The sequence below is a fragment of the Lactuca virosa genome, chromosome 4, assembly GCF_052849685.1.
Source record: "Lactuca virosa cultivar CGN04683 chromosome 4, Lactuca_virosa_CGN04683_v6, whole genome shotgun sequence".
Taxonomy (NCBI): Eukaryota; Viridiplantae; Streptophyta; class Magnoliopsida; order Asterales; family Asteraceae; genus Lactuca; species Lactuca virosa.
The window spans coordinates 420,149,503-420,170,985 of record NC_136429.1 but is presented as its reverse complement, the minus strand read 5'-3'; the positions used below and the strand labels follow the sequence as shown (position 1 = coordinate 420,170,985).

At 38.1% G+C, this 21,483-nt stretch overlaps 2 protein-coding genes across 2 annotated transcripts; one reads left to right on the top strand and one right to left on the bottom strand.

Moving 5' to 3' along the window:
• The first annotated feature begins 848 nt into the window (after positions 1–848).
• Positions 849–2,394, top strand: LOC145106572 (uncharacterized). The gene is made up of 3 exons (XM_079043535.1): positions 849–1,145; positions 1,225–1,859; positions 1,931–2,394. The coding sequence occupies exons 2-3, from the start codon at positions 1,415–1,417 to the stop codon at positions 2,392–2,394; spliced, it is 909 nt and encodes a 302-aa protein (XP_078899661.1). The 5' UTR covers positions 849–1,145; positions 1,225–1,414.
• Positions 2,395–18,240: 15,846 nt separating this feature from the next.
• LOC145108981 (uncharacterized) lies at positions 18,241–21,116 on the bottom strand. Its single transcript, XM_079046074.1, has 4 exons — positions 20,606–21,116; positions 19,761–20,387; positions 19,049–19,227; positions 18,241–18,965 (listed from the first exon to the last, which is right to left on the bottom strand). The coding sequence occupies exons 1-4, from the start codon at positions 20,674–20,676 to the stop codon at positions 18,367–18,369; spliced, it is 1,476 nt and encodes a 491-aa protein (XP_078902200.1). The 5' UTR covers positions 20,677–21,116; the 3' UTR covers positions 18,241–18,366.
• Positions 21,117–21,483: the final 367 nt, after the last annotated feature.

Genomic DNA, 21,483 nt, shown 5'->3' with positions numbered 1-21,483 from the left:
TTTTTATATATAAAAAATTAGGATTTTGCACTATGGCGTATTTTGCTTTTGCTAAAGATCAATAATTTAAGAAAGTATTGTCTTTTCTTTTCCTGTTTATATCTCACAAGTAGTGCAGAAGCAAAAATAATCATATGCATCGGTGACTTGTATATCCACATTTACGACTAGAGCACCTATGATTTACCTCTATTATTTATGATTTCCTCCAAAAAAAATCTGAACACCTTCATTTTTTAGCCATAAGTCATATATAAACATAATCCTAAATGTATAAGACTTATTAAAACGAATAAAACATCAAATATTTACATAAAGTTTTCAGAAAAACTAGAGCCGAGAACTCAAAAGTATGAAAATAAATGTTATTTTCAGATTTTAAGGTCTTACATGCTTTTTGGTCCATGAGCTTAACACACAGTGATTCATAGCCCAATATATATAATTCAATGTAGTACTACTAGTCTTGGTTAAATCACAGGTTACCTTGATTACCTCTCATTTCTTTGCTCAAATTGTTAATCTCTTAATTTTTGGCTAAAAATTGCAAAGACATTAACGATTTTTACTATTTTTTATAAATTCCTTTAAATATAATATATTAACATTGCTGCCTTCTTTAAAAGATATGATTATTTTTGGAAAATCACACTTTAAAACACTCTTTATGAAATAATGATGTTAGTTGTTGATTGTTTATTGTTATTTGGTTTTGAAGATACTCTTTATTGTTTCAAATCGTTATTTTTTTTGTTGGAATGTGTATGATATGCAATACCTTATGAATGCTTCAATACCTTATATAATTATTATTGTCTATGATATATTGCTTATTAGAAATGGGAGAAAAACAACAATGGACCAATGAGCATTTAAAATGCTTATTGGATACTTGTATTGAAGAAGTAGAGAGTGTCGGTAGAAAAGGATTGAGTTTGCAGAAAGATTCATGGATAAGGCTTGGAAGAGTTCTTAAGGAGAAATTTGGGTTTGAGTTGACTCAAAAGCAAATGAAAAACGCATATGACAATCTGAAAGCCAAATACACAGGATGGGTGTATTTAAAAAACAAAACTGGTAACATATACAACTCTCAAACAAACACTTTTAACTTAACAACCGAGGAGTGGGATGATTTTAAGAAGGTATATATACACATATTAAACATTTACGTTTGAAGTTGCCAAATATTCTTATACTATTTTTTGTTACATTTGGGTTTAGGGGCATCCGAAGGCTGCTTCATTGAGAACAATTCCACTGCCTTTTCCAGATCTTTGTGCACATCTTTTTGATGGAAATAGTGCCACTGGTAATTGTAGGAGTTACTCAACCCAATCATCATCAGTAGCTGGAGCATCCTCTTGTCGTGTTCCACCACTTCAGATTACCGCCACCCCTTTTCATGTAATAGATGGCTATGTTTTTGATGATGATCGGCCATAATCAACGTTACGTGATTATCAAGCAGAGATTTCAACACTCGAAGCAAACAGTTCATAAATTTTTTTATGAAGTGTTGGACAAAATGATGCTTTTCGCACAAGATGTTATAGTACCAACTTCTTTTAATCCGAATCCAAACATTCCAGGACATAATAGGAGGCTACGACGGATTTTCAAAGGGGCGGTTGGTGCACTTGATGGCACTTTGATACATGTTGTTGTCCATGCTAAGAAACAAGACTTATATAGAAGTAGGGGAAAGGGAGATTGCTACCAAAACGTATTGGCAATTTGTGACTTCAATATGATGTTTACATTTGTTGTGGCCGGGTGGGAAGGAGTAGCGCATGACTCTAGAATATTATCAGAAGCAATAACCGATCCACAAGCATCATTCCCGTTTCCACCACCCGGTAAGTTTTTGTTTTTTTTAAATACTCTTATCTTAGTTTGAAAATTGATTAGTGTTTTGCATTTTTTACAGACAAGTATTATCTTTGTGATGCCGCGTATGCATACACTCGAGGATTTATGGCCCCTTATCGTAATGTGAGGTATTGGCTTGGAGATTTTCGTCAAAGACGTGCATTGACCAATAAGGAAAAATTTAACCATGGACATGCAAAACTTCGGAATGTCATTGAGCGTGCTTTTGGTGTTTTGAAAGCACGCTTCCCTATATTGAAGAGGATGGCACCATTCCCGTTTGTGACACAAAGAAACATTGTCATGGCATGCTTCGCGCTTCATAATTTTATAAGGAGAAAAGGACTGAGTGATGAGTATTTCGCACGATACGATGAACCCAATGTCTCATTTCGGAATAACAATGTGGCCGTTGATGATGATGAAGACGAGATTCCAACACATGGTACAGCAGCAGACCGTGAATATATATCTCAGTTACGGGATGAAATTGCTGATCAGTTGATGCACAATATAGATTGAATTGTTTTAAATGAAATTGTTATTGTAAAACCAATTTTTTTTATTGTATGACTAATTTGGTTGCATGAATTTTATTTTCAATGTTATAAGACTATTGTATGACTAATTTGGTTGCATGAATTTTATAAGACTATTATTATTAAAATTTTGGTGTTGAAATTTCATTTTAAGTTTGTAAAATCATTTTATTTAAAATTCAGTTTATTTCAGCAGCCTGCAGACGTTAAAAAACAAACAGTCTTCTTATTGCAGACTGCAGACGTTTGGTCCACCTCTTCTGCTGCAGAGGCTTGCAGATGTGGTCCGCAGATTGCAGACATTTTGGCTTCAGAAAAACAAATAGCACCTAAGGTTCTTTGATGCTTCCCTTCTTCTGAGGTCAGACCCCTTCTGTCTCCTCGTCGTTCTTCTCTGTTGGGCAGTCTCTTTTGAAATGCTCCATTTCGCCACATACACTGCACACTTGGACTATGCTAGCATCGGTAGTGGAAGGGATATGTTGAGTCGGGGTCTTCGCGAAGCGAGCTTCCTTGTCATCCTTAGCCCGTGGACAATTTCTTTTGAAATGTCCTACACTACTACAGAGGTAACAGGTTGGACTAGCCCCAACATTGGCATTCAGAGTGACGAACTCGACTAGGGTCCTACATCTGCTGGAGGTGTGCCCCTTCCTGTTGCATCTGGTGCAATGCAACACTCGACAGACTCCATGATGATGGTAGTTGCATTTGCTGCAGTGCGGGAGATTTCCTAAGTAGGGTGTGGTTGGGGTTGTAACATTAGGGCTGACTGGGGTATTGACTGTCCCAATTCGTTGCCTTTCAGTAAGTCCTTGGGTTGAACAGCTTCCTTCGAACTTTCGCTTCAGGATGTTAGGTTGGGGATCAAGGGTGTCCTTTCTAGTAGGCACTTGTTGTTGACGTTGGTTAACGCCAGGGTTTGGACTGCCATTAACACTTCCACCCGCATTGGTGTTGTTAGCGTTAAGGACAGCTAGGGCGGCTGCTACGGCTGCTGTGACAGTAGCTTGGAACATAGCTGAATCCATCTGAAGGATTGGCGTCTTTCCGGTGGGTTGGCTACGTTTCTTTGGAGGCATGATCTGCTACATGTCAAGAAAAGAAATTTGTGAGCAACAATGGTTGCCCCTGGATATATCCTAAATGTTTATCTATGCAATGAGATTTCCCGTTTTGCTCTCTGACTCTCATTGATTCGACCCACATCCCCATGATGTGGTCCTAGCAAGAATAGAAAAGATTTGAACACCACAAAGTTCACATACAATAAATTTACGAACTCTTGGTTGCTCAGCTCATCGGACTGGCTGAGTAACTCTCCCATTTTCTCCGGCCCCAGATGAGACGGAGGGTTAGCTATAAGAGTAGCTCCGGAAATCAAGTCGATACGGGATCCAATTTGACGCTCGGGAGGAGTCCCTGGAATGTCTTTGGGAAAGACATCAGGAAAGTTGCAGACTTCGGAGGCGCTCTCAAGGTCTTTAACTTTTTGCGTCTCAACGTCAACATGAGTAAGGAATGCATGGCGTTCCTTCCGCAGATGCTCTTAGGCTTGTCGCAGGAAATGATACGAAGGTTCGAAAAATCTTATCACTGAGACCAGTGAGGATTTCGTTGAAGGGGAGATTGAGACGAATTGCTTTCTTAAAGCAAAGGATATCAGCACGATTTGAGGCTTAACCATTTCGTGCCAATTAGTATATCGAAGCTGATACGAAATTGATGGGGAAAATTAATAATCATCTAAGTACATCTTATGATTCACGTTTTGAGGACAAAACAGTGATGGGACCTTGATAAAGTTGCTTGCTTTTCATGCTATCGATCTAAGGTATACTTTTGACAATGAAAATCTTTAACTGAAATATGATAGTTGCCATCATTGTCGATATCAAGATTACATAGAGTTTGGAAAATTTGACCTAACCAACAGAGGAACAATTTGACAACATAAAGAACTAGTGAATCGATACTTGCAAGACAAGAATGTCTACAGAGAAAGGAGCTACTTAGAAAATAAATAGGAAAGCTATTCTTTAAACCAAAAGGAAGGACAAGTAGAATATTTCCTACTGGCGATGGGCACTTCTCGGGCGGAACCTTAGGTTAGTCAACCGGCGCTCCATGTCAAGCAGGCGACTCTCGTATACTGATTGGCGTGCTCGGAGTTCTACGACCTCAGCTCGAGTTGCAGCTAGCTCTCGCTGCTGAGCTTCGTGGTCTCTCAAAATCCTCCCATGAGCAACCTCGAGACTGCGAATACGGTTTGTGTTGGCATCCAAGTCTGCCTCGAGTTCCACAGTTCGGTGAATGGCCGCCACGTTCATTTCGACATTGCGGGCCACTCGGCGGACTATGAGTGGAATGGCTCTATCTGCGGAGCCTCCTATGTCCACATTGTAGAAGCGGTGATCCCCATTGTAGGGGCGGGGTTGGCCTTGTTCGTGACTCCACCTATCCATGCTTTCGACCCACATAGGCGTTGGGCCTTCGAGTACAAGCTGAGGGTTGGGATTTGGTATTGGGGCCACTGGGGGTAAGTTCTCGACTTCTGGTTCCGAGTCAGTCTCTTCAGGAAATGGTTCGGCAATGCCATCGTCAAAAGGGATTTCATGGTTTCCTTCTGGCTCTGGTTCGATCCATCCATCATCTCCTTGGTTAGGAAACTACGGGTCGCCAGGAAGATGGAATCCAGCCATGCTATCTATGCGAGGCGAGGGTAAAGGAATAGTTAATAGGCATCGAATCTATAATACTTCTAATGTATTATAGTTACATGATTGATTCTCCTGGGTAAAACTCCGGTTCGGTCGTTATAGCACCCTAAAATACTCCTACAGTATTTTAATCCTTATGTTCGGTTCTAGAACTCTTCTAGTATCTAGGTAAGTTTTAGGCTTGCTGCAACACCACAGTCACTCCCAAGCACATGTTGGTCATGTCTCGAATGAATATAGTTGATCAGGCTATATTGACCCTAGACATGATTACATAACTGCCCAGGTTTAACCGCAATGTCTAACATCCAAATACTTTTGTTTTGTTCTACTTACGACACGGATTCTGATACTCGGGTATGTTTATATACTTTTATAAAAATACTTGTATTTTTTGAAAGTATACTTTTAGTTTAGAGCACTTAGTCCCCTTAATATTTATAGTTGTATACCATGTAAGGTTCGGTATACTTAGTTCGCTATAAACAAGGGCTCTGATACCAATCTGTCACACCCCCAAACCGGAACGGCGGAAACGTTCGGGGGTGGAGGACGTCATGCGTAGTATCACAACAATTGTATCATAGCAAGCATAGTAAACACAACCAGACATCGAATACATATATGAAAAAGGTTTACATTGTTTAATACATAGTTTTGTTCATATCAAAAGCAAAGTAGAAAGACGCGACTCTAACGCTCCGACTTCTGCAAAACTCCTGGGAGTACCTGTCTACTAATTCCCTGAGAATACAAGCAGTTTTGAAGAATATCATCATAAAGCTGGTGAGTTCATAAGCATTTGGTTTTGATGGAAAAGAGTTCTTTGAATCCTTTTGAAGAGTGTTCCTCAAGAAAATCCTATATTTTCTTATGAAAAGCATGTTTGAAAACTCATTCCTTCCATGACTTCCAGGTTCGTACAGGATATGTAAAATCCAATGAGTCGTGGAATGAATATGAATATCCGTTATTTGTAAAACAATTCGTTTTGAATAGCCGGTTTATCCCGGGAAATCCTATATTTTCCCAAAAAGGGTGGATGGTTGTTTATCCTTTTTAAAACTGAGGTTTGCAAGTATCTACCATACTCGTGTATATAAAAGCAGTTTTCTTTTAAAACCCTGGTTACACCCAGAGAGGTATATTAGTCTTAAAAACTAAATAAAAGAAAACTGTGATGAACTAAGTCCTGAAGATATTATGATTAATACCCTCCAGTAATCCATTGGTCATTACTTTGAGGTTAGTTCATTTGATTCATTATTACAAAAGTAAATTCCTGTTATCTAGGTTGTGAGTTTCATGACCATAATTGACTGGATATGGCCCGCAACGGCCGATATCCTTAATGACTTTGTCACCCGCAGACCTGCCGGTCCGACTGTAGCTAGCAGTGAGGTGCGGGATTGTCAGTCCTGTATAGATCTATACACAACAGTCACGCTCTCCCTACAAGAGACTCTGGTCACAAGTGCTAGTCCTACACTCTGATTCTGTGGGAGTGTTACCAAGGACGTGTCTCAAACTTAGCCTAACAAATTTACAAGCAATAATACTGAAAATCCTGTTTATTATTTGCATGAATCCTTTATAAAATAATACATTTTACTACAAAATTCACAAGTTCATTATTCTAGTTTTAAAAACTATTCCTACGAGTTGATTTCTTAATCGTTTGGTAAAACTGTTTTCCGTGTTAAAAGCATACTGAATATATAATTATTTTAAACAAAATAATATACTTGAGCACAAGTTTCCTTGTACTTTTGCTTGTATTCCCCCCTGAAAACATGAAAACTCGGAAAAGCGTAGGGGTATGAACTCACCTCGGGTGATTTGAATGAAGGATCGACACGAAAAGTTGGGTGTTCAAGTGAAGCCTTGAATACGACTTGATCCTAATTAACATGCAATGATACATAAAGGAGTCAAATGAAGGTATTTCACCACTAAATGTGATGGAGAACCACTCTAGGAACTTGGGACTACTTGCACTAAGTGTTAGAACCTTGAAGGATTGCATGAGGGGAGTGTATGGCCACCTTTAAGGTGTGTGCGGCCATGGGTGTGCGGCCGTACACTCATGATAGAAGGTGTTATTGGGGTGTTTCAAGGTCCATAATTGCAATCCATGAAGTGTCCTAGGTCTATACTCAATTGTAGTGCAAGTTAGGGGTCCTAGATGTGTGTTTGTGGCCCTAGGATGAGTGTGCGGTCACACACTTGAGTATGTGGTCACACACTAGGGTGTGTGGTCGCACACTAGGGTGTGTGCAGCCATACACAGGTGTGTGCGGTCGTACACCCCACAAAATGATGTCCAAAATGTCCTTTCCAAGGTGCAACAAGGCTAGGGGCATGTCTATCTCAAATATGGAAGTCAAACTCTCACTTTGGAGGGTGTTTTAAGGGTGTGCGGCCACCTTAAGAGGGTGTGCGGCCGCACTCACTTCCAACACGAAGAACATGTCCATTTTTGCACACTTAAGGCTTAGATAGAGAGGTCTTTCATGGATTGTAAGCTAGAGGAAGAAGTACTCACGTTTTTTAGGCCTTGAGAGGGTTTGCGGTTGAAGAATCTTGAGAGAGAAGGAGTAGTGTGCTGCCAAGGAGTGAAAGAAATGAAGGGAAGGGGGTCTACCCTTTATATAGGAGTAGGTATGTTGTCAACAAGTGAGTGTGCGGCCAAGAGGTGAGTGTGCGGCCGCACACCCATGTGTACGGCCGTACACTCCCCCTAAGGGTGTGTATGGCCTGATTTTGTCACTCTATGGCTTGCTGACTCGTTCCTAAACTCAACCTTGGTCATACTCGAGCTTAGAATCACTTAAACGAACCCTCAAACAGTGCCAGAAGTCAACAAAACATGTTTAACTTTGATTGAATTGACTAAGTGTGCGAGGTAAAAGTTCCGGGTTGTCACAAACTCCTCCCCTTTTACTTTATGTTCTTCCTAGTTATGACACTATGCGAGCATATATGCATGTACTTATACTTTTAACAAGAAACCGTTTATTTTCTAAAAGTACAATCATTTGAAAATGTTTAATCAGAGACTTTTAGTCCCAAATGTGTTTATAGTTTGTATATATTATGTGTTTCGATATACCTAGTTCACTATAAACATTGCTCTGATACCAATCTGTCACACCCCCAAACCTAGGATGGCGGAAACGACCGGGGGTGGAGGACTTCATGTATAGTATCATAACAACGAATATAATAGTGCTCGAAGTATAGACAACCAACATAAATATAATTGAAAAAGTTACATCATAGTATATGTTTACATCTTTCTGAATCAATTACATTATGTTGACAAAAATACAATGTTTGACGCCTTAGTGTTCCATCCTCAAAAGCGGCCGATTACCTGTTTACTGATTTCCTGAGAATACAAGTAGTTTTGAAAAAGTGTCAACAATTAAGTTGGTGAGTTCATAAGCTTTTGAAGGTGATGTTAAAATCCTTTTCTTTGTAAAAGTAATGTTTGTTCAAGAAAAATCCAATATTTCTCTTATAAAATGCATTGAAGTCTTAAAAGTCAAAACCGAAATGTACAAGTATTTTTCCATACTTAAATAATTTATGCAAGTTTAAATCGATATAAACTCGTTCAATTGTTGTAGTAAAACCCGTAAATCTTACGTTTTGTTAATACCCCATGTGAGTTATTATAACCATACTAAGACTCAGACGGCCTCATAATACGACGTTCTTCAGGCGTCGCAAGTTAAATGACACGTGTCACCCCAGACCTGCCGGTCTAGCTGTTGCATGCAGCTCAGGTGTGGGTTTGTCAGACCCAATATATATCTATACACAACTATCACGCTCTCCCTACAAGAGACTCTGGTTACAATTTACAGGACTTTTGACTTTGTTACTTTGAAGGTAACACGAAGCGAATGTCTCACAAATTTATTCATTAACAGATTTACGTGAACTGAACTGAAAACCCCTTGGTAATGAGTTTGACTGGTTAATGAAACATAAACTATACCTATTATAGTTTAACATAATTGTTGGTATTGTTTATGAAACATAAACTATACTTACCATAGTTTATCGTAAGTGTTTGTAATGTAAAAGAACATTTTTCTATGTAAGTCGAATGTATAGCGAAAACATAACTATGTTTATCATGCCTTGTCTTGTACTATTAGTAATGATGGAGGATTCTTATAAATTAGTGAGGATTTTCTGTTATATAATTATATCACAACAAGAAACAAATGTACGATATGAAATCCTCAAAGATTAACACTTTGCTCAACATGTTACAAAGTGCGATGAAGGTTATAATCATGTGTAAGATATCCATGATTTATGTAGAAAGAAGGAGAAATAATCATGTGAGGATCCAACAAAATTTCATTAGGAGGATTCCGATAAAGAATCAGATAAGGAGTAAAGAAACTATAGAAACCACCGAGTACCTTTACCTTAATAAGGGCATCGATGAGAAGTTCGCATGAACTTCCGGGATCCAAACCCTCCATTATGAAGTAATGAGGGATCAGTGCCAAAACCTGGAGTATGACGGTACGAAAATTCAATATACCTACGAAGGAGAAGGACACCATATAGATACCAGGAGAGAACAAATCATTACCGCCCAGAGTAGAACGGAGAACAGAGGAAAACCACGCGTGATACATGCGAAGTGTTTGAGTGCCTTTTCATCACAGTAATAACTAATAAATTTATGCAACCTAGTGAGTTAGTGATTACATTACTCACATTTGGTATTGATCTTATCGCCTTTTCCTATCACGACTAATAACAATAAATCGGATCACGAAATCTCAATTGAGAGTGATTATTTCTCAAATTCATAAGTCTATTTTATGTAGACTCTATTATGAATTATTTTCAAATCTTTTCGAAAGTTGGAACATGATATCCACCAATCAAAGATAACTTAGTTCGGATGACACTCGTCTTATAACCATTCTAGAAATTTACTTCTGCTCTTTACCAAGACTGCATCATAGGGATGTAGGTCGAAACATTGAGAACCGTATAACCAAAACGAAAATTTTATATGTATATATATATATATATATATATATATATATATATATATATATATAATAAATAATTAGAATACATCTAGAGACAACCATCGTTGCTCACGAGCTCATTTTTCTCATCATGTAACAGTATCATGCCTCCGAAGAAACGTAACCAACCCTCCGGTAAAACACCAATCCTTCAGATAGATTCGGCTACGTTTCAAGCTGTAGTCACAGCAGCCGTAGCAGCTGTCATGGCTCACCTTAATGCTAACAACGCAAATGTTAGTGGAAATGTTATCGGCAATCCCGATCGTGGTGATAACCAATTTCAGCAACGAGTGCCTACTTGTAAAGACACTCCGGACCTCAAACCTAATATCCTGAAACGAAAGTTCGAGAACGAGAAGGGAGTTGTTCAACTCAAGGACCTACCGAAGGGCAACAAACTGGAGCAGTCAATACCCCCATCAGCCCTGTTATCCCAACACTGACCACACCGTACTTAGGAAACCTCCCACACTGCAGCAAGTGCAACTACCATCATCATGGAGTCTGCCGAGTGCTGCATTGCAATAGATGCAACATGAAGGGGCACACCGCCCGCATCTGTAGAACTCCGGTCGAGTTCATCACTTCAACTACCAATGTTGGAACCACTCTAATATGTCATCATTGTGGTGAAATAGGACATTTCAAGAGGGACTGTCCAACAGAGAAGAATGACGGGGGAGCGGGAGGAGTTTGACCCCAGAGAATGGGGAAGCATCAAAGAACCCTGCTATAATTATGGTACGCTTCCAAACCCCAATAAATAATTATAATTATGATTACTCTCTCGTTCGAACCAAATCACAACACTCGTATAAAAACTGAGAACCCTAGCAGGTAAGCTATTATGGCTTAGTGTATACATTAGAGTCATTTATAATTAAGATTTGTAGATTTAGAGTGAGTGATCCCGCCTCATTTCCTGTTCCTTGTTTGGTTGTGGATTTAGGGCAGGGTCGCTCAATCAACTGTCTTACCAATCTTAATTATACATGACTTGTGTACACCAAGCGATTATAGAGAGACCTAGTAGGGATCATTTCATGAAAGTTCATAATTTGAAATTATCAGAACCCTCGTATTGTTAGTACTCGCCAATTTCGAATCAAAAAGGTGTTCACAGCAATAATAACAGAATAAAACCGAAAGCAGTGAAAACTTATGTACATAGGATAGTTCATCGTCCTAGTAATCATTTCTTCCAGATTGATTTAATATCTATTTCATCGAGAAGTTCCGACATCATCATCCGACATGGTTTAGCTTGGTCCTTACCATGCAAAATCCCTATGCTGTGTAAAAGAACTTTTCCCTTAATCAACCGTCAAACGAAATACTTTCAATATATAACGGCAAATCTAATACGAACCCTTATATCGTCTCTCGCTTCAGAACACCAGAAGTACCCATGCTAGGGGTACCACGCTCTTCTATCCTACTTAGTAGATAGGAAACGCGAAGCGAAAAGCACCAAAGGAGTCTCAGAAGTCAGTAACCACCCGAAGTATCCCCAATAGATCTCATAGGAAGATCACTTGTACCGCAGGTCAAGTTCAAGAATAGAGACTAAGAACTCATTAGGTTAATCTATCGCTGCTAAGTGTATACGCAAGAGTGGTATATAATTTAGACTCAACAAGATTTAGGATGTGTGATTCCGCTCTATCTCCTGTTCCTTTTCTGGTTGTGGACTTGGGGCAGAGCCACCCATCCGAACGTTTTGTCAATCTAAATTATATATGACTTGTATACACGAGGTGATGGTGGATGAGCCAAGTATGATCTTATCAGGAACTTCAGAGCAAAAACCCGTAGGCTTACTACAACAACCGGAGATACCTGAGTGGAAGTGGTAGCGGATTGCAATGGGCTTCATAATCAAGTTACCCAAGGCAACAGGTGGACTTGATGCCATTTTGGGTGATCGTCGACAGATTAACCAAGTCCGCGAACTTCCTGCAATTTTAAAGGAACAAGAAAAATAGAGAAGTTAACTAGAGCGTGTGTCCAAAAGATTAGTTAGACTGCACGGTGTTCCAATATCTGTTATCTTCGTTAGAGATAGTAGAATCATCTCCCAGTTCAGGCAGTCACTTCAGAAATCTTTGGGAACTAGGCTAGTCATGATGCATAGCCTACCATCCTTAAACCAACAGACATAATGAGAGAACAATTGAAGCATTAGAAGTCATGCTGAGAGCATATGTGATCGACTTTGGTAGAGCATGGGATACCCATTTATCAACTAGTCGAGTCTTTTACCATACTAGCATCTAAAGTTGCTCCATTCGAAACCTTTGATGGTCACAAGTGCATACCCTCTCTGCACTGGACTAAAGTAGGTGACACGCAACTAGCTAGAGGCCTAATTTCCAGACAACACCTTCGCTGGTCCGGAAATCATCCGAGAAACTACCAAGAAGAGAGTACGAATCTAGGAGCGACGTGAAGCTCCCAGAGTCAGACAGAAAAACTACGACTTCAATAGGAGAAAACCCTTGGAATACTAGGTTGGTGACCTCGTCATGTGAAGGTCTCACCCCAGAAGGGCATGATACGCTTCGGAAAGCGTGGAATACTAAATCCAAGGTACATAAGACCATTCGAGATTCTTACTAGATTTGGTCCAGTAGCTTAGAGACCCCGACTACCTCGAGAATTCAATAACATACACCCTACCTTCCACATCTTTAACTTGAAAAGTGTTTGTCCGATGGGCCTTTTGTTACCCCACTCGATTAGATCGAGGTAAACGAGAACCTCAACTTTGTGGAAGAATCCGTAGAAATCCTAGACAGTGAAGTCAATAGGACTAATCAAATCCATATCCCAATAGTGAGAGTCCGCTTAGGTGCATAGCGAGGACCCAAATTCACTTGGTGGCGTGGGGATCATCAGAACCATAAGTATCTATCTCTTTTCCCTTCGTCCATGTGTACCTCTTAGGCTTAATTTCGGGACAAAATTCCCTTTAACGGGGGGATGATGTGACAACCCGAAAAATTTCTATCTTGTAAGTCAAACATATCAATCAAAAGTCAGACTTGTCTTCTCTTATTTCCTTATTATCTTAATATAGTAAGGGTAACGAGTTTATAGGTTTCTAAACCAAGTATACTTAAGGGTTGAGTGATAGGAAGTGAACCACATAAGAAACGAGAACTACATTCCAGCCATAAACCTCAACACGTGAGGTTCACGGCCACAATCTAGGTTCACGGCCATGAACCCTCCCTTGGCCGTGAACTCCACACACACACACACACACACACACACATATATATATATATATATATATATATATATATATATATATATATATATATATATGAGTTTGATTCATTTTCCAATCACTTCTTCATTTCTTGGCTGAAAATACTCCATTCTCTTTCAAGTATCATACTCAAGAACACCCTTTTCTTCCCTTAAACACTCCTTTTCTTTTGCATCTCTTTGGTATACCACGAAAGGCCTTCAAACACTCACCAATCAACAAGATCTCCAAGTGTTCTTCACATCTTTTGGGCCGTAAACCCTTCATAAGCGACGTGAACCCTTCAAACCTTCAAGGGCCGTAAACACCTCAAGGTGGCCGTGAACACATCAAACCCAGCCGTGAACTCCCTTTCAGCCTCCTAACTTGCTTCTAACACTCCTTTGGTGAGTTATTCTTTCATCCTAGGTTGTTTGCTAAACACCTTTGTGGTTAGATTCACTAATTTCATACCTATATGTATCATTATATGTTATTTAGGACTCGTTTGTGCTTCGGGACTTCACTCGTGAAACTTATCATCCTATATCGAATCTTCAATTGAATCACCCACATAATGTGAGTTCATACCCCTATAATCTACCTTTTTAAATGGTTTTAAATGCTTTTAAGGGGGGAAATACAAGTTGAACACAATCTAATTGTGTTAATATTTACATGTGATATCAATCACATAAAAGATTTTCTTATGTTTTTAAATATTGTTTTTACAATAAAAGATTACCAAATACTTCCAAAATGATTTAAAGTCATGTAGACTCTTTTTAAACACTGTTAAACTCTTCGAAAAACTGTTAAACTCTTTTAAAATATTTTATAAACTCTTAAAACTTATAATTGTCAAAATCATGTTCATATATGTATAAGTATATAAATAAGACTTAAAGGGCTTAGGACTAATGAGTTGCCTTATCTCCTTTTCCTTGTTTGGATGTGGGCTTAAGGTGGGGTTATTTTTCAGAAGGCTGTTTCCTTCTTAATTATATATATTATACATATGGGAATATAAAAGGTTACTTCAGTCGGTATCATTACCTTTGTATCACGCTGAGCAAAGGGGTACATTCATGAGAGATCATGCTAACCAGATAGAACATATAAATTATAATAGGTATAATTTATGAAACAAACGAGAAATCTATTTTTACTAGATAATTATATCAGGTTTAAACTACTTTGTTAAGGAGAGGATATAACTCAATATTTACTTAAGACTTGACAAACCAAAATGTGATGGTACGATTTCAGGACATAGCAATATACTTGCTATGTCATACTCTTGTAACCAGAGTCTCCTGGAGGGAGAGCGGGCATTGTGTGTATAGATCTATACGGGACGGACAATCTCACACCTAGCTGCTAGCTACAGTGGGACCTACCGGTCTACGGGTGACAAATGTCACATCACTTTCGATGCCAGAAGGTCGTCGTGTTCATTCTAGTCAATCAACATGGTTACAACTTTATCACATTTTAACCCTAATTAACCAGTTTAATAATAGGGTAGTTATTACACAAGTAGTCTATTTTTAAGAAATACTACTATATTAATCACTTTCCACAAACAAAATAGAACGGTTTTATGGGATTAAAACTACTTTACAGAACGGTTTTATGGGATTTAAAACTACTTCACAGAACGGTTTTATGGGATTAAAACTACTTTTCACAAACAAAACGGAAAACATTCTTCTTATAATTTTATGGATAGTTAAAATTATGTTAAACTTTATTATAAGTACAATAATACTTAAACAGAACGGTTTTATGGGATTACAACTACTTTTCAGTTGTAAAGCAGAAAATATAGGATTTTCTGGAACTTAGTCAATCACTTTTTTTTAAAACTAGAGCAACCATAACTAATACTTATGAACTCACCAGCTTAAATGTTGATCCTCTCTTTCAAAATAACTTGTATTCTCAAGAATCCAGTAAACAGGTATACTCCCGTAGCTTTTAAGAAGGCAGCCTAATACCGTGCTGCGTCTTTTGTCTTTTACTATATCTACTTTTGATGTTTGAATATGTAATGTTTAAACACTTATGTAAAAACTTATACATTATTAATGCAATGGTTGTTGTACTTTGATTACTATAATGCATGTGTTGTGATACTTGACATGACGTCCTTCGCCCCCGAACGGCTCCGCCGTTCCAGTTTGTGGGTGTGACAAAAGTCTTTCCATTACATAAATCCGAATTTCTTCTAACATGGTAATGAGTGGTTTCTTCCTAGCAGCTTCAATCCCTGAGTTAAAACTTTCAGAAACACCATTTTCATATGAATCACAACTCCTATCAACCTGAAAAATGCTTTACACCAGGTTTTAGGGTCCCTTTATATCAAATGTTCATAAGCTAGTAGTTCCAGCTTCTTGATTTCATTCATATGGTATTTAAATTTTTGTTGAATTATAGATCCAGCAGCTCTCCAAAACAGCTTCCTAAATATTTGACTCTTAAATCTTTTCTGGAAATTAGCACAGATGTGCCTAGCACATTGCCTATGCTCTGCAGCTGGAACCCTTTCCTTCACAACTTCAATTAATCCCTATAATCAATACATACAACGCATAAGCTAAAACATATTAAGTATGGAAAATATCAATAAGTGAGGTTAGAACATTACTTTGTGTTGGTCTGATATTATGGTTAGTCATGCCCAACTCCCATTCCAATGTCATCAATCAGAAGATCAAGAAACCACTTCCATGTTTCTCTTATTTTCCACTGCAACCACATCCCATGCAACAGGATATATGTGGTTGTTTGCATCCCTCCCAATGTCTGCAAGCAACTGACCTCTACATATGCCCTTTAAAAAACAACCATCTACTCTAATTACCCTCCTACAACCCTCCATCCATCCTTCAAACCATTTAAACACACATAAAACTTTGAGAAGTATGTTTATCCATCAGGCATCACATCTACCACTGGACCTCTAGATGTAGCACTGGATGTAAGAAAAAACTCGACTCCTTAGCTTTCAATTTCCTAATGCTCATCTTTGGTTTCTGTAATATCTCATTCATGCAATGAGTTCCAATCCATTTGTAGCTTACAATGGACTCAAATTTGAATACTCTTGAACAATTATGCCTATCAATTAAGGACTTAATCTGAAAAGACCTCTCATTCGTCATCCAGGTTGCCCACAACCTAAAGGGATAACTCTTATTCTTCTTATTCTTCTTATGTTTACAACATTTTGCCAACAACTTTTGATGATCAGTTTTTTCATACCATAAATCATACCCATTCTTGACGGCATAGTTGGTTAGACATGGCTTCAATTCCATTGGGTTGGAAAACTTCATACCTAGAACTAGGACCATTTTATCCCATTCTTGATTCTCATCAAAGACAGGAACACAACATCATCATCTTCATCACTGACTTCATCATCATCATCATTTACTTCTTCTTGATTACTATTAGGAATGGGTTTACCACACTTGTTAAAAAATTCATCATCAACTGTTTTGTCAAAAGTATGCACCTCTTCATCAGGTTCATGCTCACATTCCATTATATCTGAAATATGTGAGTCTGTATCATCATCTTCTACCAACTCAGACACCTCATCACCTGTTAACACCTCCTTATCGGCCCAAGTCAAGAATAGGTTCATTTTGGTGGTCAATGTAGACATTCATTCTTAGCTCGTTCTTAGCCATGTAACCATCTTCAATAAACTCAAAATTAATGCAACATCATTGTCGATTCTTCTAATACCCTCTGCCAATCTTTCATGACTACTACAATAGTACAAATTATCACAGCTTCCTCTTGTCAGCTTTGTAACTCACAACACAAATTCTCTATAGTTCATGTCACCAAAATCCACATCAAGAGCTGACATTCTTATAGGGTCTAAGTACACTAACGGGTTTGGTGCAAACATTACATTGTAGTGAAAATCTACAGTGAGATATGTACCGCTAGGTGATTCCATTGTAGTGAAAATCTACATTAGACGATTTCAAGTCCCAACTTCAATTCCAAATAATGAACTCCTACTGCTTCAATTGAGTGATTTATGAGAAAAGTTAATTAATCTGGAACGATTTGGGAGTATTTGTTAAGAACCCTAATTAAATGAGGTCGATTCACCCTAATTAAATGAAGTCGATTCCGAACAAAGGGTGTAATGAACACGTCATATGCCATGTAATTTCTTTTAATGAGTTAATTTGAGTCACCGGTTAAAACAGACATTAGCCAGTAATATTGGTATAAATTGAACACGTAAAACAAGTTAGTTGGCTTTATATGTATAAAAAAGAAGTTGTCAATATGTGAATAAAGATAAGAAGTAGTTACCCTCATAAGTCATTATCCCTTTAATTTATAAAGGTTAAATATATGTTCATATTCTTATTTTATTTTTATACAAAAATGTAAAATAATCATTTATTCATATCCAGACATTGTATTTATTGCAAGAAAACAATATTTATATCAACATCAAATATATGATCATAATAACAAAGAAAAAAAATCAAAAATAAATTATTTCGGACAAAATACTAATTTTAAGTTTAATTCATTATAAAGTGAATCATAAAGACTAAAACCAAACTATAATGGTATGGTCGACAGTTTAAGGATGGAATGGTTAGGAAAAAAGAGTTATACTCGTAGTTTAATTTTAAGACAACCACCCTAATTTTGTCCAAGTTACATGACATTTCACTTAATCAAATGTCCTAATATGAATTAACAATTCGTAACATAATCAGAAAAGAAAAGTACAATTTTAGCACAGTAGTCTAGTTATCAAATATATTATTAATGATTTATGACATCTAATCGTAACCAAAAATGACTATAATACCAAGCCCAAAACTAACAAAAAAAAAAAAAAAAAACTACATGGTTAATCAGATCATTTCTTCTTCTTTTTGAGTAGCCATTCGAACACTATCACGATCGCGTCTAAAAACTCGATACAAAGGCGTGTAAAACAAGCAACACAAACCAAAAGGAACCGCCATCATCGAAAAAAGCCCTCTTGAAAGCGCTAAAGCTTCTCTTGTGGACCCCGCAACCGGGTCCACCGATTTCGGGTCATACCCATAAATCTGCTCTGCTAAAATCCCAACCATGGGGGCAGCAAAAGACGAAAATGACCCTTCAAAGGCCCGATCAAACGCGTAAATCATGGTCCGGTGTTTGGCGGGGACCACTTCAGCAAACATTGGTGCATTGGCTGCGGTTCCATTCCAGCTTATTGAAAGACCCATAAGGAGAAGGGTAATAGCGTAAATTAAGTAGCTGTCGACTGATTGTGGGATTACACGTAGTAGAAAGAATGTATACGGGATACCCATGATGGCACTGAATTGGGCACACATGATTCGACCCGTATGAGGGTAAATTTGGGATAAACGATCCGCTATAATTCCACCCAAGAGTGAACCGAAAGAACACCCGGCTCCAAATAGGCTCAAAAGGGTTGCAGCTTGTTTGTGGTCAAAACCTAAAAATGAAAATAAAGATTAGGTTTATTAAAGGTCTTGGAAAAATGCACCATGGTTAGATGCAAAGTGCATACATGCTCACCGATTAGTTCGAACCACATGGTGAAGAAAACCATAGCGGTCCATGGGAGTGAACCAACAAGACCTTGTAAGACGATGATTTGAAACGTTTGGACTTTCATCACGGCTTTCATCGCCGTCCATGACTCAGTCCAAATCGAACCCGAGCTAGAATCACGTCCGCGTTCCAATAGTTCGTTCCTATAATAAAAAAAATCAAATTAAGACTGTGTTTGTTACACCAGACAGTACGTTGGACAAACTTTTCGAGGATATTTTCTATAATAAAGATGAGGAGGGTTTTCACGTCTTTTGTACAAAGATCGAAAACGAGTCATTGTCACACCCCTTCTTCCACCTTTTCAGGTGAAACAAAAAACTGTAACTTATCGAATCAGTCCCAGTCCGATGCACACTGAATGCAATACAATTTGTTAAGTACTGTCTTGTCCTGTGTAACAAAAAGGTAGGACCCGTTTGTTATGCGAAACAACATAAGACATGACATAACATAACATATTGCATTGCATTTGGTGTGCATTGGACTGAGACCGAATTCAATAAGTTACTGTTTTTTATTGCAAATGAAAAATGTGAAACATTAGACACCCTTTCAGTATTTTGTTTGTTGTTTGTGTGAAAGACGTAAATACCCTTTTATATTGTTATTGAAAATAACACTAGACATGTAATAAGAAACCTAACGAATCAGAATCTAAGAAAGATTTGGGTACCTTTCTAGATAATACTCTCCTCCATCACGATCAATGGAAGTTAACCTTTTCGGATCAACAACAAACACGAAAACAAGAAACCCAATCAAGCAACTTAACGCCGCCATCAAAACAAAAGCACACCGCCATCCGGGCACCCCCCAAAACTCATGACCGGCCATAACTGTCGCCACCACACCACCACCGATGCCACCCACCATCCCAACAAGACTCAAGAACCCAAACCCTGTTCCCCTCACACTATCACTGTATGTATCAGCTATAAACGACTGGAGTGCAGGAATCACAATCGCCAATCCAAATCCGTTTACAGCTCTCCAAAAAGCAACCTGACTGAAATAATGACTACCACCAACAGCGCCGGTGGATAACGCCCAGCATAGTGTCCCCATTGCAAGAACTGTGGGCCGATCGTAGGTTAAAACCAGGATTCCGGCGATCGGAGACGCCAGACCTTGAACGAAGTTTCTGATAAACGTGAGGTAGCCCAGATCAGAGGGTCCGGCGTTGAACGCTTCACTGACTTCTTTGTATACAGATGGAAGAAGATTTTCGTCGGCTCGCTCCATTATCGAAGCCAAATTGATGATAATTAGAGAAAGAGAAATCCCAAAAAGTCTCCGTGTCCTGTAGGGAAAATAGAAAGTTCTAACCATATCACTAAACAGTTGATTTTTGAATGTCTGTGTCAGAAATTAGAACAAAAACGATACTAATTTGAAGTTTTGAAGTACAAAATTAATCAAACAACAAGAACGAGTCAACTTTAATCGATCACAAGGGGGATTGAAATGGAAGATAATAAAACATAACAAAGATGAAATAGGGAAATAATCGAAACTTACTTCATGGTTCGCAGATTCGATTTAGGAAACAAGAGTTTAGATCGATTGATGACGATATTACGTAATCTCATCCCCGTGCTAAAAGATCAAAACTCTGATTAAATTCCAGATCCGAAGGTAGTACTGCGTCTCCTCCTGCAATGAAATTGATCCACCAAACCTTCCCATCGTGTTGCCCCACTAATTTTTCAAACACCCACCAAAACTGAATATGCAAATCACGTACATAAACTATAAATCCTGGAAATCGATTGAACAAAATGGAATTTTAAAAAGTTGGATTTGGTGGGATTTGGTGAGAGTTCAACGTTTGACCCGGCAAAGATTATAAATCGATTAATTACAAACTTGATTGTGTTCAGAAGTTTGATACGCCGGTTTATTCAAAAAATATCTGGTGAATCTTCATATGATATTATGATTAGATTAGATTGAAACTAACTTGATCTTTGACTTTTTTTGGAAACTTTTCTTTTAGTTTTCTTGGTGGCCTCTATTTTGATAACCGCGATCTACGTAGATCGATACGATCCACGTGGGGAATCTTTTTCTGTTTATTTATAGGCGGAGGTTATCATTAAAATTAGGGCACAAATTAATTAGAGACAAAATTTTAAAAATGGTCCCTGTAGTTTTTGAAAAGTGGCAAGGTGAGACTAACTTTTAGAAACGTTTCATAACTGCCTTATGGTTTTAAAAAATGGCATGGATGGTATTTGTTAACATTAATGACCAATATACCCCAAAATGACCATTTTTGAAAGATATTTTCTAATCACCATGCACCACTACCACCGTCTACCACCCCACCACCAACTACCAACAACGAATACATTGGATTTTCCCGCTATATTTGCCATGAATGATCAGATATTATA

Bases quoted from the DNA above. Each gene is read 5' to 3' on its own strand.
- LOC145106572 (XM_079043535.1), top strand. From the start codon at position 1,415: ATGGCTATGTTTTTGATGATGATCGGCCATAATCAACGTTACGTGATT. The intron at 1,860-1,930 runs GTAAGTTTTTGT...CATTTTTTACAG, and splicing joins ATTCCCGTTTCCACCACCCG to ACAAGTATTATCTTTGTGAT.
- LOC145108981 (XM_079046074.1), bottom strand. From the start codon at position 20,676: ATGAGATTACGTAATATCGTCATCAATCGATCTAAACTCTTGTTTCCT. The intron at 20,388-20,605 runs GTAAGTTTCGAT...TTTTCCCTACAG, and splicing joins TCGAATCTGCGAACCATGAA to GACACGGAGACTTTTTGGGA. The intron at 19,228-19,760 runs GTACCCAAATCT...TTTTTATTATAG, and splicing joins GGAGAGTATTATCTAGAAAG to GAACGAACTATTGGAACGCG.